Here is a 16,913-nt window from a genome sequence, read left to right on the forward strand (position 1 = left end):
TTGCCCCTAACTGCCCTCCCCTGCAGGCCTGGTCCTCCCCCCCAACTGCCCTCCCCTGCAGGCCTGGGTCCCCCCCAACTGCCCTTCCCTGCAGGCCCGGTCACCCCCAACTTCCCTCCTCTGCTGGCCTGGCCACCCCTAACTGCCCTCCCCTGCAGGCTTGATTGCCCCCAACTGCCCTCCCTTGCAGGCCTGGTCCCTCCCAACTGCCCTCCCCTGCTGGCCATCTTGTGGTGGCCATCTTGTGTCCACATGGGGGCAGCCATCTTATGTGTTAGAATGATGGTCAATTTGCACATTACTCTTTTATTAGATAGGATTTTAAAGTTAGGCCCAGCCTATGTGGCTCAGTGGTTGAGCATCTACCAATGAACCAGGAGGTTAAAGGTTTGATTCCCTGTCAGGGCATATGCCTGGGTTGCAGGCTCAATCTCCAGTAGGGGGCATGGAGGAGGCAGCTGATCAATGATTCTCTCTCATCATTGATGTTTCTATCTCTCTCTTCCTCTCTGAAATCAATAAAAATATATTTTTTAAGATTTTTGGTAGCTCAGAAAATAATAATAGTAATAATAATAGCTGCTAAAGTTCTATTTAGTACTTATTATATACCAGGCATTGTACTAAGCCCTTTATATATGTCTCATGATTATGTGCATACATTACCACACTGTATGCCTTGAAAAGTCATAACTTGTTTCTTTATACCTTAAAATATGTTGAATGTCTATGTAAGATTTTAGATGCTTTCCTGTAAAGCAGCGGTTCTCAACCTTTCTAATGCCGCGACCCTTTAATACAGTTCCTCATGTTGTGGTGACCCCCAACCATAAAATTATTTTCGTTGCTACTTCATAACTGTAATTTTGCTACTGTTATGAATCGTAATGTAAATATCTGCGTTTTCCGATGGTCTTAGGAGAACCGCTGCTGTAGAGCCTAAGACCATCGGAAAACGCAGATATTTACATTACGATTCATAACAGTAGCAAAATTACAGTTATGAAGTAGCAACGAAAATAATTTTATGGTTGGGGGTCACCACAACATGAGGAACTGTATTAAAGGGTCGTGGCATTAGAAAGGTTGAGAACCGCTGCTGTAAAGTATGACGAGGGTCTTAAAGATTAATACCACCTAGATTTTCATTCTTTCTTTCTTTCTTTTTTAGATTCTTGCCTCTATTGAGCTGTTGGCCCGCTCATTGCCAAAAATTCACCGCAGTGCATCAGAACCCTCCTTGAATCGGGCTGGCTTCCAAACAGAGGATTTTAGTCTATATGCTTGTGCTTCTCCAAAAACACCCATCCAGGCAGGGGGATATGGTGCGTTTCCTGTCCACTGAAACAAATTAAATGTATGAGAGAGTGTTGGAGGGTAGGCACAAAGGAAAATGAACATATGTGTGCTTATATATTTGTTAAATTGAATAGAATTTTTTTAAGGTAAGCCCATGTGTTTTAAAACGTGTTTAAAAACGTAATTTTTTCCCCATCTAAAATTTACACTTAGCATTGGATTTTCAATTTCCAAGTGTTTAAAATGCAGACATTGCTAAAAATGTGCAAAGCCTTTTCCAGATGTTTTATTTCCTATTCCAAGTTTGTTTTGTTTACTTGGTTATTCTGATTATTAAACTTCAATTAAACTTTTCCCATGCACCTTTTGTCATTAGCTACTGCCCATCTGTTAGGGTTTCCCAAGAATAGCAGCACTCCTGTGCACGTGTGTGTAGGTGGGAGGTTGACAATAGGTTAGCCTGTGTCAAGTTAGGCAGACAAGACAGTCGCATTCAGGAAGTCACTAAAAATGAGTAAGTTTTTATTCTTAACATTTTTCTGTAACTATTTCTTTTTCTTACAATTTGGAAAGTGTGAATGTCCTGTCCTGTATTCCCTTAAAGCAATATACTAAACCAAATTTCTTTTTATAAATTATGGGTGCAGGTAACTATAGCTGTTGCTGAGGAGTGGCATGCTTGACATGAGTAACATGGTTTAACTTTGCATCTTAAGTGGGGAAATGTTATAAGCTGGAGTTCTGTATAGATATTTCTTTATATATTAAGGATATCTTACATAGAAGCCTAATTTCCTTACAAATGCACTGCCTCCTCTTTCCCCCAAAAGCTTCACAGAATCCTGTGAGAACTGTTAGGTTTGTTTTTCTTTTAGATATCTTTGTTTGCCAAACACCGGGTAATGGATTTTTTTTTTAATTGTTGCTTTAAACTATCTTACCTCTTGTGGTGCCTCTTTTAGCATGTGTCTCATAAACTTCTGCGCTCCTTATATTCTTTGCCCAGCAATTCTACTTATTATGAAAGAATGCCATTCTTTTTGTGTGTGTTCCATGGTACAAAGGATTTGTTAACGCTTTCTCATGCTTACACTGTCTTGTGTAGACAATGACTGTAATGTGGCAGTCAGTATATTCTCCCTGCGAACCATAATCTTACTGGGAAGAAGCATTGCTGTCCTCCTATCTCTCGTTCAGAGTCAGCCTGAGGACCAACGCCAGCCTCTTCAGTACATCTTTATTTATTCAACTTGAATTTGTACTGATTTCTAAAGACAGCTGACAGTTCAGAGTTATTCAGGCTCACAGACAACATCTGCCTAAATGCTGTCCTGCTTTGAAGCCAGTAAAGAAAATTGGAAAGACTTTAGTAATAACATAGTTTTTAAGTACCACAAATTTTTCAAATACTTTTTGTATTTGCATAAGTTAGATTTCATCCAGGAAAACCACGCAGTGATAAGTATGGCATACCTTTTGCTCCTCATTTGGGTAGCTTCAGATAAGTAATGTCATTCATGTTTTTAGAAATTGATTCATGGTTTTTAGTTTAGGCAAGAGTAGTGAAAAAGAAGTTTCTCATATTTTAAAGAATAAGAAAGACAAGATAATGTAACATGTTGGAAAACATCAAAGTGCATGATTTCTAAGTTCTCTAGTAACACTAAAAATACAGTTATTCGTAACTATTAAGTGGGGTTTTATTCACAAATTGAATAGCAAGCAAGTAGCTAACAAAGTTTTAACAAAGTTGACTTGCTGTATGGAATGCTCAAAGACGGACATTTTGAGGCACAAGAGTCAAAGGGTCTTTTTATTGATCAAGCTGTTTCTGTAATTCTCCAGTATACTTGCTTCACTTTTATCTTTCTTTCTTTGTACACTCTCTTTTTTCCTCCCAACATTAACCACCTGAACAGTCCCCACCATCTGCATTCTTTCCTTTCCTTCTTTGTCAGTCTCCTTTGCCAGAGGGCATTCAAAGCTAAGCTCCTAGAACTGCTATCCCATAAACATTGAAACATGCCTTCAAAGGGTCTCATAGTAACTCTCTTCTTTCCAAATGGGGCCCACTGGGAAGGTTAGTGGAAGAACATTAAAAATAGCAGGTGAGATGTTTAGATAACATGGATCTGGAGAAATAGGAAGCATTAGAATGATATATGGTAGTTTACCTTTCTGTTGTTGTTTGTTTTATACTAAGTTTTTAGATATAGTCTCCAAATAAAGAAAAACATTATTTTCCTAACCCTTTGTAAAGGTAATCACTTTAACTAGTTAATCGCAACAGGACATTCATTCTCTTGTAACTGACTTCTTCCCTAAAACCCAGGACCTCAGATATATTTTCATTAACGTTGGTTTCCTTCTTCAGGAGGCAGCCTTTTCATAAAATTTGTTTCACATTTTAGAGGTTTTAGTAGTCAATGATGAGGAATGAGATTTGTCTTCTTGATTTTAAGTAGTTTAGGTATCATACATTCTAATCAAATGTTTCAGGTTTGTTTATTTTCTGATATTACAATAGTGTACTAGCTATTTAAATACCAAGTCAGTAGTTAAAATCATCCTCTCTAGATAATAACTATTTAACACACCAGCTTACATTGGCCTTTCTCTCAAGGTGGCCACTGTCAATTTAAGGAAATGATCTGCCTTTCTTTTTTTAAATACAGTATTATGAATATGGGTACTTCATGACTAAAGCATTTCGTCAATCATAGGCTTATTTAATTGAGAATTATTGAGCATTTCTGTGGCACTTCAGTGTGTCTATGCCAGAATGTTCCTCATCCTTTTGAAACTGCCTAAAAGGTCACCACAAAGAAAGAATGGGGATTTATTCTGGTGATAATGACTAGCCCCTTCTATCTGAAGCAGTGATTGATTTGTGTACAAAATAACATTGTTAGGTTTTTCATAGCATATTTTCTCTTTAAGGGGAATTTTTATAAAAGTATATGTAGAACAGCCACTGAAATATGCTTTCAATTCTGGAATAAAATGTAGTGATTTAATAATATCTTAAAACTAGTTAATAAAAGTCTTAGTTTTCAAATAAACCATGATATTTGAGGTATCTAAAATCACAGGGTCTTCCCAAGTGTTCTCTGCCCAATCCCTAATAAAGTCAAATGGAAAATAGAGGTTAGCTGCTTCTCATCCAGAAAGGAGGTATTTGTTTTAAGCTTTATTTTGGCCTCTGATTGATTTTTCAGTTAATATATCGAGGTGTTTTTTTTTTAAATCTGGGTATTTCACTTCAAATAACTTCACACAAGCAGAATTGATTCTTATTTCAAATAAAATAAGTCAGGAGGTAGGATAATAGAGATTGCCAGATAATGCAGGAAAGACTAAGCAAAAAAAGTTTTTTTGTCCCAAAAAAAGCAGATCCATCACCTTTTACCCTCATCTTTTTCTTAAATTTCTCTGTGATTTCAGGGACATATATAGAAAGAGTTTATTGATCCCTAAACTCAAAGTTCTTCTTGTGCTTGACTTTTTCTCGAGCTGAAGTCTGAGCTTGAAAAGAATTGCATTCCATTAAAAGCAGTGACTCGGGTGGGATGGTCAGTAGTGGTCGCCTTACTGCTATTCTATTTGCACTGTGTTGGTAAGAGTTTGTGCTTTTGGGGTGTTTTGGATGTGTTGTGTGTTTTTTGGGGGCCGGGGGTTTGCTCTCTGCCTTTCCTTTTATTTTTCAAAATTTTTAACAATTTGAAATTTCAAATATTTAAACATTTGAAATTTAAGCTTTACAAAAATTTTACAACATTATTCATATATCCTGTATTAAGATTCCTCAATTGTTAATACTAGAGGCCTGGTGCACAAAATTTGTGCACTGGGGGGAGGGGTACCTCAGCCTAAACGGGAACGGGCCTAAGCTGTTAGTCGGACATTCTTAGCACTGCTACAGAGGCGGGAGAGGCTCCCACCACCGCTGCTGCGCTCACCAGCTATGAGCCCAGCTTCTGGCTGAGTGGCGCTCCCCCTATGGGAGCACACTGACCACCAAGGGGCAGCTTCTGCATTGAGCATCTGCCCCCTGGTGGTCAGTGTGCATCATAGTGACTGGTTGTTCCACCGTTTGGTCGAGTTGCATATTACCCTTTTATTATTATTAATATATTTTCTTAATCCTCAGCTGTTTTTTTTTTAATTTTATTATTTTTTTTACTGATTAAGGTATTACATATGTGTCCTTATCTCCCCATTGCCCCTCAAATCCCCCTACTTGTTTTTATTTTTAAGGCTAATATTCAGGTTTATGGAGTAGAACACTCTTCAACAAAATGGAGTGTCTGATTGTAATAATGAATAAGAAATATTGAAGATTTTTTCCAGGTTATATTTTAATGTAATATCTAAGATTTGGCATAAAGTTGTCATTTTCTGATATTCTCACTTAATAGATGAATTCTAGCATTTTTATGAAGATTTTCTGTTAAGTAAATCTTGTTTTTACATTGGCTTCCTACAGTGACTACTCATAGGAATGTTGAAAATTGCTTTTAAGAAATGTGTTAAAATACTGAAAAAAATAGCAATCTTAAAACCATAAGGTACTCAAACCATAATGAGAATGTTTCTTGAGTCTCTATTAACATACCGAATTTTCCTGCGTATAAGACGACCTTTTAACCCAGGAAAATCTTCTCAAAAGTCGGGGGTCTTATACGCCAGAAAATACGGTAACCCGCCCATCATTTGGCAATAACTCACTTTAATTCTAAATTGTAAATACTGTATTTTCTGGCGCATAAGACCGCCGACTTTTGAGAAGATTTTCTGGGTTAAAAGGTCATCTTATACGCTGGAAAATACGGTAATATCCTCCTATGGTTATGCTCTAAATGTTTTACTCTCCAAGGTTTTAGTACTTTGGCTATTTTTTATCAGTGCCTAACTTCCTAGTCCTTTTAAATTTAAGTATGAAATAATAATTCTTTTACCCTTCCTTGATCTTTTGACTCACAATACCTTGAATGATCGTTAAAAGGAATCTTTAGATGGAAAGAGATAGTATCACTATCTGCAGCCCAGTTAGTAGCTGTATTCAGAATGAGAAAATGAATTATTAATTATTGAAAATTGTTTAGGGGCTTGTTAATTGTTAAGACCCTGGACTTTGGAGTCAGCACCTGGCTTTGCATTCCAACTCTGCCATTTTCTAGCTGTGAGATCTTGGGCAAGTTACTTAATCACTGTAAACCCCAGCTTATTCCTTTGTAAAATAAAGAGAAGTAATAGCACCTGCCTCATAGAGTTATTAGGAGGATCAGATGAAAATATATATGAGGTATTCAGTGACCTCACTGATATATAACAGGCACTCAACTAGTTGCTAATATTAACAACACTAGAGGCCCGGTGCATGAAATTCGTGCATGGAGGGGGGGGTTCCCTCAGCCTAGCTTGCACTCCAATCAGGACATCCCTCTCACAATCTGGGACCGCTGGCTCCTAACAGCTCACCTGCCTGCCTGCCTAACTGCCCCTAACCCCTCTGCCTGCCTGCCTGATCACCTCTAACCTCTCTGCCTGCCTGCCTGATAGCCCCTAACGGCCTCTGCCTTATCACCCCTAACTGCCCTCCCTTGCTGGCCTGATCTCGCTCCCAACTGCCCTCCCCTGCCGTCCTTATCTCGCCCCCAGCTGCCCTCCCCTGCCAGCCTGGTTGCCCCTAACTGCCCTCCCCTGCCAGCCTGATCTCGCCCCTAACTGCTCTCCCCTGCAGGCCTGATCGCCTCTGCCTGATCACTCCTAATTGCCCTCCCCTGCCAGCCTAATCTCACCCCCAACTGCCCTCCTCTGCCGGCCAATTTGGTTCTGATTGGTCAGTTTCTATGCCAGTCAGCGTCTCTGGGCCTATCAAATGGGCCTGATCAGAAAGGTGGGGCTGATCAGCAGCCCCGGTGGAGGCCTGGAGAGAAATGGAGGTGTACCTGTTGGCCAGGCTGGGAGAGAAAGAGAAGCAAGTTCTGATCAACGGCTGCCACAGAGGCTACGGATCAGACCCTGCCTCTCTCTCTGCAGGCCTCTCTCTGGGCCTGATCCACCGCCCCCTAGTCAGTCAGTGCTGGGTCGGAGAATCTAATAGCAATCAGAAAAGAGTAGGTTACTTTTGGATTAAACAGTATATTCATATAAGTGAATACACTATTCACTTATAGTGTATAAGTGAATCCTCCTCAGAAGCTGCTATTACTGAAAAACGATGTTAAGGCTGACTAAATTCTGATAGTTCTCAGTTATTAACCAACCCCCCAGAAATTAACTATGGTGTATATAATAAGAGGAACCAACCCCTACTTATAAGTAGAAGCTGTGGACAAAATGGTAGGTTAATAATGGCTCTTCTATGAAGCCCCCAAATTCAGTAAGCTAAAGGAGTGTCATTGTACCTCAAACAGACATCATGGTTTTAAGAATTCTTATGCTGAGAATGATGTCCAGTGACATGTGCCTATATGTAATTTGTTGGTAGTTTAAAAGGTGAAATGAACTAGAAGATGGAGGGTCGGTTTTTCTTTCCTGCTCTCAAATGTGTAATGTGGACAAATCATTTGACCTCTTAATTTTATCTTTGGCAAATGAGGATAATTTTTGCTTCTTCCTTTCTAATAGTGGCATTATAATGGAAATGAGTTGATAATTCAGGGGCAAACCAACCCTACTATTTTACAATCTATTTCTGAGATATTTTGTTCATTGGAATGCTTTTCAGCTTGATTAGAACCATAGCATGTAAAATCCAACTAGGAAATTATCTGCAGACATGATATTTAACCCATTGTATGCCATAAGTGTCAGTAGACGCAAGCAACAGACCTTCCCCACAGGCCACGTGTGCCTATAAAAAATAAATTTTTTTTTCCCTAAGTGGCAGCCCCAACCAACTTTAAAACTATTTTTTTGTGAGAATTTTCAGCTGAAAATATTCAAGAACACCCAAATTGTGAGTAATATATTTATTTTTATAATATTCATTGTAAATTGATTTTTTTAATTAAATTCAAAATATCGTGGCGTGTGGGATGGTTTCCGTTTTGGACATGTGGCAGTAAACTGCTTAATTGATGTAATTGAACCGTAGTCTATGTACTATGCAAGTTGTCTTCTTTCATAGGTTTCAACCATTTTTGCTTTTTAAATTGATGATGTTGCTAGATTTGTAATAGACAGCTAGTCACCTTTCAGTGAGGTTTCAATGAGGCTTTTCTCTTTGTCTAGGTTAATTAAGAAACCTAGGTTAAGATAACTTTTTTAAAATTAGCTCTTGTCCTCCCTCTACAGGAGAATTTGCAGCCTTCAAGTAGCCACACCATCATGGCAGCATCTACTCTTATTTCTTAAGTCTTGTGTTCGTACAATTTGTTAACATCAAACACAGTTCTGTTCCTCAGATCCTTTTTTAAAGAAATGAAATTTTCAATTCATAAGCTGATGTGGAACAGAATGGAAATTCCCATCCAAGAAAAGAGGGAAGAATGTTTTAGGAACCAGAATTCTCTGCTGCCAGTGTTTCTTCTTCAACACAAACACCACGTGCATACAAGTCTGCCCAGTCCCAGGAAGAGGAGAGACCCTGAGTTCTGGCCTTTTGATGGTCAGGCATGATGGAAAGACACTGCTGCTACAGCTTGGGAGATTGGCTCTGGAGTCTGCCGGTCGACTGTGCCCTTCTAACCACCAGATCAATGTGTGGCTGATCATCTGATGGGGCAGTTGCAATCACCAAGCATCATTCTCTTTCCTGTTCTGGGATTCTGTTGTGGAGCTCTTTTCCCTAGCCACCACTGGTTAATTTCTGAGGGACGGAACAAAAATGCAGCATGCCCTACCTGTGTAGTGCACGTTCAGTCCTTGACTCATTTTTATCAAAATGAAGCTATTTTATTTAAGTGGAGGATGAGAGGGAGACAGAGCTACGTTTTGGTGCAGAGGAAAAGGGAATGCTGCATCTTTTTCCTGACCTCCTGGGTTTCTGGCTTCTGTTTCCTTGCTCACTGAGGGTGTCTGCCTACCCACGCAGGCTGGAAAGTGCTGGCACACATTGCCTTCTTTGCTCATTGGGTCCAGCAATGAAGAGAAGTGTCTGGGGGCGGGGGGGGGGTTCCCCTCCACAATATAGCAAGTTCTCAGGAAAATCTTCCTCCCAAGCTCTTCCAGTCACCAAGTACTTACGTGGCTACTTTGCCCAAGGCACAAAAATGCCATGGTGGTATTTAGTTAAAAGCCTACAGAACTGCTTGATAACAGTTTTGAATGTGAGACATTTATGTAATTTAAATGTAAGGTACAAGTTTGAATTTCTGAGTTTCTTCTATTTTTATTAAAAATAATTTTCAGATTTAATTGAATTGGAATAAAACAATACTTCCCATTAGAATTATATATCCTGAAAAATTGTATTTTTGTTATATAAACAACTTTTAAAGAAAAATCATTATCCTTCCTCTACCTAAACATGGGGAGTCTTAACATATGACAAATATTTATAATTTTTAAATTAATGGTACTTGCTGGATCCACACTAACATCTTTGCTAATATCTCATTGTTTCTTCCAGTTTACTCTTACACTACATCCTCATTTTCTTTCTAGTCTTTTACCTAGAATATACAACCTAAAATAAAAATGGTGGTATCTCCATTCATTCTTCTTTTTCCTTTTTTCCCAAGCCTGGTCTTCAAAAGGTTGGGTAATTTGGCAGCTGAGTTCCCCAGGCAGATAATAGAGCAATTTTGGGTGTATTGGGACAGAGAGAGTATGTGTGAAGCCTAATATCAATTGTTTTTACAGAAAGAGCTGCTGCAATATTAAGAACCTCATTCTTTATATAAATGGAAAATATAACCTAGCCATAGCTTCCTTTGGCATTTACTAAAGAGTGGTGTAAGTCACGATAGTAGCAAAGAAAGTGACTCTGGAAATATTAATGGGAAATACCTCCCTTTTATGGATCTAGAATCTCTTACCAGGATTTGGGAATGTAAATCAAATCAACTGTACTTAGCCCAACCAGGCTAGGTAGCCAAGGATCTGAGAGAAATTGGATAGAACTATTTTAAAAAGCAGGGAATTAGAAATTGTTATTTTAAAATTTCAAATTGTAACTCACCCTGCTATCTTTCGGCCTACTAACACTCACTGCCATTAGATTTTTGCTAAAATACCTGTATCACAGGAAGGCCTACTGAAAATTGCACGGACATGTAAAAGGTTGTCCCAGTAGAATGGAAAGTATACTGAAGCTATTAGTGAATTTGAAAAGCAGTGTGTTCTTAAGTCTTACATGAGCATAGCAGTATCTTAACAAAATTCAGAAATTACAAAGATGTAAAATGGTTCATGCTCATTTGAAGAGCATTGTCTATTTTTCTTTCTAAATATGCCACCATAGATGCTTTTAAACATGCTTGTGTTCCCTGTACCAAGATTGCAGAGAGCTGGTCTTAAACTATAGGCATGTCTGCTGAGCAGGTAGAGCTGCTAGAGGCTCAGGTGCAGGACTGCCTGGATGGCTGGAGCAGTACAGGGCCTAGTTCTGGGGGAAGCTTGGCATTGGGGTTTTCCAAACAATATTCAAGGTGATACACTTTTTTTCTTCCCTTTCTTTTTAGAGTAGGTTGCTATCTCATTTGAAAAGGAGAAACAGACTCTATCTCAAATGAATCTGTGCCCAGAAGCCAGGCTCAGGGTATTCTTGAGAAATTTTTATAGAGCCCTTAAAAAATAAAATTTGAAACTTCCCCCTTTCTTCCTTTTTTTTCATCAAGTTGTTTTTTCTCTAGTTTACAGTTGACATGAAAAGGGGGTTTCCCTGTGAGTTTCACTTGCTTTACTGTTCGATGCTTAACTACAGATAGACTTGCTGAGCTCCTAAGAAATACAAGGAAGAACTCCTTGACGTGCAAAGCACTTTATGAGTAATTGAATGGATAATATGTGGCTGCTTCACTGATTATTTCCCAAGGCGGTAATTACCTGTCTTTTCTGTAGAGTGGCTGCAGTGCCTTCCGTGGGGCCTTTTATTTTGGGTAAGGAGAGGTGAAGCCTGAAAAATTTGAGAGTAACCATGAAAGATTGTTTTAATCCTGATGGACTTGTTTTGTTTTTTCCTAGCTGGTGTACTTTATCATTAAACTACAGTTTAGGGTGTAGATTTTTGCCACTGAAATAATATTGACCAAAAAGTAGTTTATAAAAGGGATTTGTGAATAGAAAAATCCAGTGTGATTCTTTGTACTTAGGTGCACCTTAAAAGAAGGCTCTGTCTAGCTGTCAAAATCTGGTTTCTGGACATGCAGTCCCTGATTGTATGTGAGATCTATATGATGTACTGGGACATCCTAGAAGATAAAATCACATATATGAAGTATATGTGTTATATTCATGTTGGTGTTGGAGAAGAAAGGGCGCTATATTGTTAGGTATAAAGAGATAATTCAGGACTTCACCACTGTCCACCTGAAACTAAATATTTCCTAGATTCTCGTGGGATGTAGTCACAGCTCTTAATCACATAATGTTATCGTTTGTCCATCAGGCAACGTTGACACTGCTGCACACCCCTCCTCAGCCTCACCGCCCCACCTGTACATTCACCCTCTGCCTCGGGCAAACCTCATCTAGCTTTAGTTTGAAACATACTACAGCGTTCAGGTGACCTCTTCAAAAAACTACCTCCTCAGAATGAGGTAATGAATATTTATTTTAAAATATGAAGTCAGGAGCTCTAGAACATGAAGATGATTTAGGATTTTAACTTTTATGTGTGCTTGTATTTGAACGCTCTCATTTTGTCCTAAAGGGCATTATACATTTAGGCAGTAATACTGAAAAATGTAGCTCAAGAGTGTCTGAATGTTGTTGCAAATGGTGCCAGAACCTGTTTAGGGGTACGTTTCAGAATATCAACCTTAAGTCAGTTGCATGAAATTAAATAGTTACGGTTTCACTTCACTAACAATGATATAACTTTAATTTTCAGTGGGCTTGGCAGGACAGTACACCTTTATAATGAGTTAGCCACAGCTTTGTCCCATGTGCAGATAACTCCGACAGACTGCCCAGCTAAGGGGGGAGAAAGTGATGACCCATTTTGCAAGATTTTCTTCTTTGTCCAAGTTGGCATTGTTAGTGCTAGAATAGCAGCACCTGGAGACCAGCAGATTCCAACCATTAGGCTATTTAAAAACACACACATAGCCAGACATGTAAGGTTTACTGAGTGTGAACACAAAATAGCTTATAGATCATGCATTGAAATGGTGTAGGTGAGGCTGTAGAAAAAATACCTTGACAATTTGCCAAATGATCTTACTGTGCCTTCATGATGCAATAAAAAAAAAAAGCTAAAATTTTAGCAGAAATCAGTGATTTGTGAAGAAAGCAGCCACTCTGGTCTAACTCAGCTGTGTTAATATTTTTTAGAGTGCAATTCAGACTGCAAAGATAAATGCACTAAAGAGTTTATAGCCAAATCACATTTAAAAAATGAAAACACAGGTAAATTTTCAGTGAACAAAATTATTTTTTTAAAGCACATAACCCCTAGTATAGTCAGATATATTTATCATATAGAGCAAATAGGTTGAAATTATAGTTCAGTGACATTTCTAGAGAAACTTTTTCTACTCCCATAGGTTCTCAAAGCATGGAACTTTTATATAACAGAAATATTTGACAGACATTTTAAGAAATTGTGTAGTTCAAGGTTGAAGTACTGTATGCTGGGCAGCAGTTGCATGTGTGAACTCTGTGAGAACGGGGAAAGAAATAATATGGGGCAGAATTAGATTTTATCACTCTCCAGAGTACTGCTGCCAACCTAGACACGGATTTTTCAGAGTTGGAAATATACACTTGCCTTCCAGGACTGGTTGGCAAATTAAGCAGGACTATGCTGCTAATCCTGTTGGGGGGTGCTGTGAGGTGTTGGGGGCTCCTTCATGAGGAGGCATTGGAATAGTTACTGACCTGGCCGTTGGTGTGCACTGTACACACTCCGTGATATGCTTCTTGTATCTTCATTCCTCACCGCCCCAAGAAAGGCAGTACTGTCATAGCAAGTTCTCACGGTGTTTCACCGAGGGCTATTACTACACCCATAGGTCGCTGAGCACCCGAAGAGTACAGTAGCATCGCTGCCTGATTTGTATATTGGCCACCAGAGAATGAAGTGGCCAGTGTATTCATGGTCCATGTTGCTAGCTCTGGTAAAATTGAAAATGCTGGTAAGATTTTTGTTATATCAGTACACTAGGCAGTAAACTAAGCTTTGTTTTGTTTTCAGATAACTTATTTTTACTTCTGTTTGGCAAAGATATTTACATTGAAATTCAGTCCTAAATTTTCTCAGTTGTAGAAAGGGTAGTTAACAGTTTCTATTGGGTATTTTTAAGATAGAAGAGGACAAAAACTTAAGTCCTAAATTCTTAAATTAAGGTCACAGGGCTTTATTTTAAAATGCATAGGGACAGTTAGTCCCCACCTCAAAAAGTTTAGGTAGATCTTTTAGCATCACAACTCAACTGTTGATTTAGTCTTATTAATTATTAAATCAGTTTTATTAAAATGTTTAATTTTATTTAGCTATTTTGACTAATTACAATGGTATAACCAGTTGTGCATGAGGACACAGCTAGTATATCTGTTTTTTTGTGATGCATTTTTTGAAAGAATTCTATAGATTGAAATACTCTTTAAGAACAAAGAACTGAAATATATTTATTCCTGTTAAGTATAAAAAAAAGAAAAAGGATTTGTGCAAACCATCCGCGTCTCCTGGCAGGCTGGGCAGGTAGCCCAGCACCCACAAGTGGCTGGTTCTCAGCACAGTATGTGTAGGAACCGGGCCTGGGTTTCACTTAGGAGATGTGGCAGAGGAAGAGTTCTGGTTACAGGGGTGCAGATGGGGATTATGAGTAAGTTGCTTAGCACTGGTTTTCTTTAGAAAATTATTGTGTTGCATTTGTGAATTAAGCTTTTTTAACCCAGGTGTGTTTTGGTGGAGTAGGAGATACATCGGAGGAAACTTCAAACTAGCATAAGCAACAAAGCTCACAGACTAGGCACAAATATAGAGAAAATGGACCAAATAGGACAGGGGAGGGTGTGGGAGTAAGTCTGAGGGTAGGGAAAAATTGATGTGAGGGTGGGAAATAAACCATAATTATTTGAAATAAAATGTAAGAGTGCAATAAGTGTGCTTTTCTAAGCTGTGAACGGTTTTGTTTTGTTTTAAATCATTCCTTATACATTTGTGTGTGTTCCGGACATAGCTGATTAAAACCAGCTATGAAAACATAATGCCTTTTTATTCACATTAATTACCAACGTAAGTGGCTAGCCTTTATGTTTGTGTATCTTCATGTTACGTTAGTTTACATACGGGGTGTGTGTGTTATTCTGTGCCCTTTTCCCTCCTCCATTTGAAAATGCATTCATTGGGTCCTCTGTTTCTTTGGCCATGCTGCACATTAGTCTGGCCTTCATGATGTCACCTGATTGGAAGGACTATCACAGTGATACATTTTTGTGGCAATCTTTTGTTGGTTGTACACTCTGACCCTTTCCTCACTCAGCAATTTCTGCTTCTAAAATAGGAGCGTACAACTGATCAGGGGATTGAATTTGACCATTTACCAACATGTTCCTTTGATTCTATACAGTAGTTATGATTGCTCTATGGTTTAGACCAAGAAAAAGGACATCACCCCCCTTTTCATTTACCTTCTTGGTTTGAGGACAATTCTTCTATACAGGAGAAGAAAGGGAAATCCTTCATGTTTTAACTGAGGAAATGGCTCCAGGTTTACCACTCCAAACCGTGTGGCAGTTCTCATACACATTCCTCTCTCACTGCCAAAGGTTCAGGTTTAGTTCACTTCAGTTCCAAACACTGAAAAAGTTCTCATGGAGTCTGGGGTGTACCCAGTGAAAAGATGGGGACTTTTAATTGTCCACAGACCTCTCTCTACCTGCTTTGCAAAAATTATGGAGTAACTATTTTTAAAACTTATTTTTCAATTCATAAAAAAAGACATTTATTTTCAGTCAAATAGAGGTCGTCTCCCTCTTGCCCCTTAATCCTCAGTGTTTGCTTGAATCTTTTTTTTTTTTTTTTTCAATTCTTCCCCAACCCCACTTCTTGATACTTTGGTTCTCTTTCCTGCTCAGGTCCCTTCATTTGTACTTTGGAATTTTTCTCATGTAAATTTGTACAATGGAAAATATTGTTCAGTTTGGATAGAAAGCATGAAGAATTAAAGATAGCTGAAACTCAGATTGAAGAAATTTATTTCTGTGTAAAGTTATTTAAAAACTCTGTATTATATAAAAGGCAAAAAAAGTTCTATGTACTTGATGTGAATATGCGAATACTGCTATAATAAAGATTGACTGCATGGAGAATTCTTTATCAACATTATTTTTCTAGCTTTATCACATTCAATAACAGTAGTAGTCAGGGTTTTGACCGTCAGTTCTTCCAGGCAATGGAGGGCCTGAGAAGTGTACATTTTGTTTCACACAATGTTGCTTACTGCTTGGTGGGTAGAAGTTACTTAGAATAGTTTTAAATTGTCAAGATGGATGCCTGCTACATCGTGCTGGCTACACTGCTGTAGTGATGATGACCATCAAGTACTTAGATTCTGCAACCTGATTTCTCCTCCAAGGGCTCAGTTGAAATACATGCTATAATTCAGTCGTTTAAGGAGTCTGGAGTTTTTTTTTTTAATTTTATCTTTATTGTTAACAGATTCCTCCTCCCCCCCCCCCCCCCCCCCCGCCATTATCCCCTCTCTGCTCCCTCGGGCCTTCACCACACTATTGTCTGTGTTCATGAGTTTCAAGCTATTTTGACACACAGAATGTACACACGTGCAAACATCTGAATTTGAAAGTACGCACTCAATGGTTTTTACTTCACTTTTTATGCTGGCTACCTGAGTTGATTTTGTGCATTTGATTTCAATACCTGGAGTTTGAAAGATACCTTGAGTATCTTCAAACTATGTCAAAGTACTGAGCAAAGTTTCCAGAAGTGAACAATTTTGAAACGTCATCAACTTCATCTGGAAACAATGTTTGAGAACAATATGAAGGAATAAAGAAGTCTTCCAGATGGCACATACTAGTAGTTGAGGAATCTGGTTTCTGTCCTCATGCCCCTCTAATCATAAAATGCTGCCCAGACTTAAGTATTTTCTCTGAACTGCAGTTTTATCATCTGAAAAATGTAACTCTGTGAATATAAACATCTTAGAAACTCATTTTCTAAATAACCTTCATACATGATTACAGCAATCATGGCCTTATTTCTAAAAAATGTATTAGTCCATGAGAGGTTTTCCTTAAAATTTAGCCCAGAATCGTGAATACTTTATTGTGATAAGAGAACCCTACCACACTAGTCTGAAATTTGATGAGAAGCTGTGATACTTGGACCTACTGTCTGGGTTAGATACTTCTCCTAGATGCATAAAATACCAGACCATAAAGAGTTCTTTTTTTTTAAGTATATTTTTATTGATTTCAGAGAGGAAGGGAGAGGGGAGAGAGAGAAACATATCAATGATGAGAATCATTGATTGGCT

The 16,913-nt window shown here is 38.5% G+C and overlaps 1 protein-coding gene across 3 annotated transcripts in view; it reads left to right on the forward strand.

Moving 5' to 3' along the window:
• The window catches only part of BRAF (B-Raf proto-oncogene, serine/threonine kinase), a 136,325-nt gene extending 120,279 nt beyond the window's left edge, over window positions 1-16,046 (forward strand). For 2 of the 3 annotated variants that reach the window (XM_079786534.1, XM_079786535.1), the window contains 2 exons: window positions 1,172-1,325; window positions 8,602-16,041. In XM_079786534.1, coding sequence (XP_079642660.1) covers window positions 1,172-1,325; window positions 8,602-8,624 — 177 coding nt within the window. In that variant the 3' untranslated portion in view covers window positions 8,625-16,041. Of the gene's footprint in view, window positions 1-1,171 lie in introns of all 3 variants that reach the window. The other variant, XM_079786536.1, reaches the window with a different exon arrangement.
• Window positions 16,047-16,913: the final 867 nt, after the last annotated feature.

The sequence above is a fragment of the Cnephaeus nilssonii genome, assembly GCF_951640355.1.
Source record: "Cnephaeus nilssonii genome assembly, chromosome: 12".
Taxonomy (NCBI): domain Eukaryota; kingdom Metazoa; phylum Chordata; class Mammalia; order Chiroptera; family Vespertilionidae; genus Cnephaeus; species Cnephaeus nilssonii.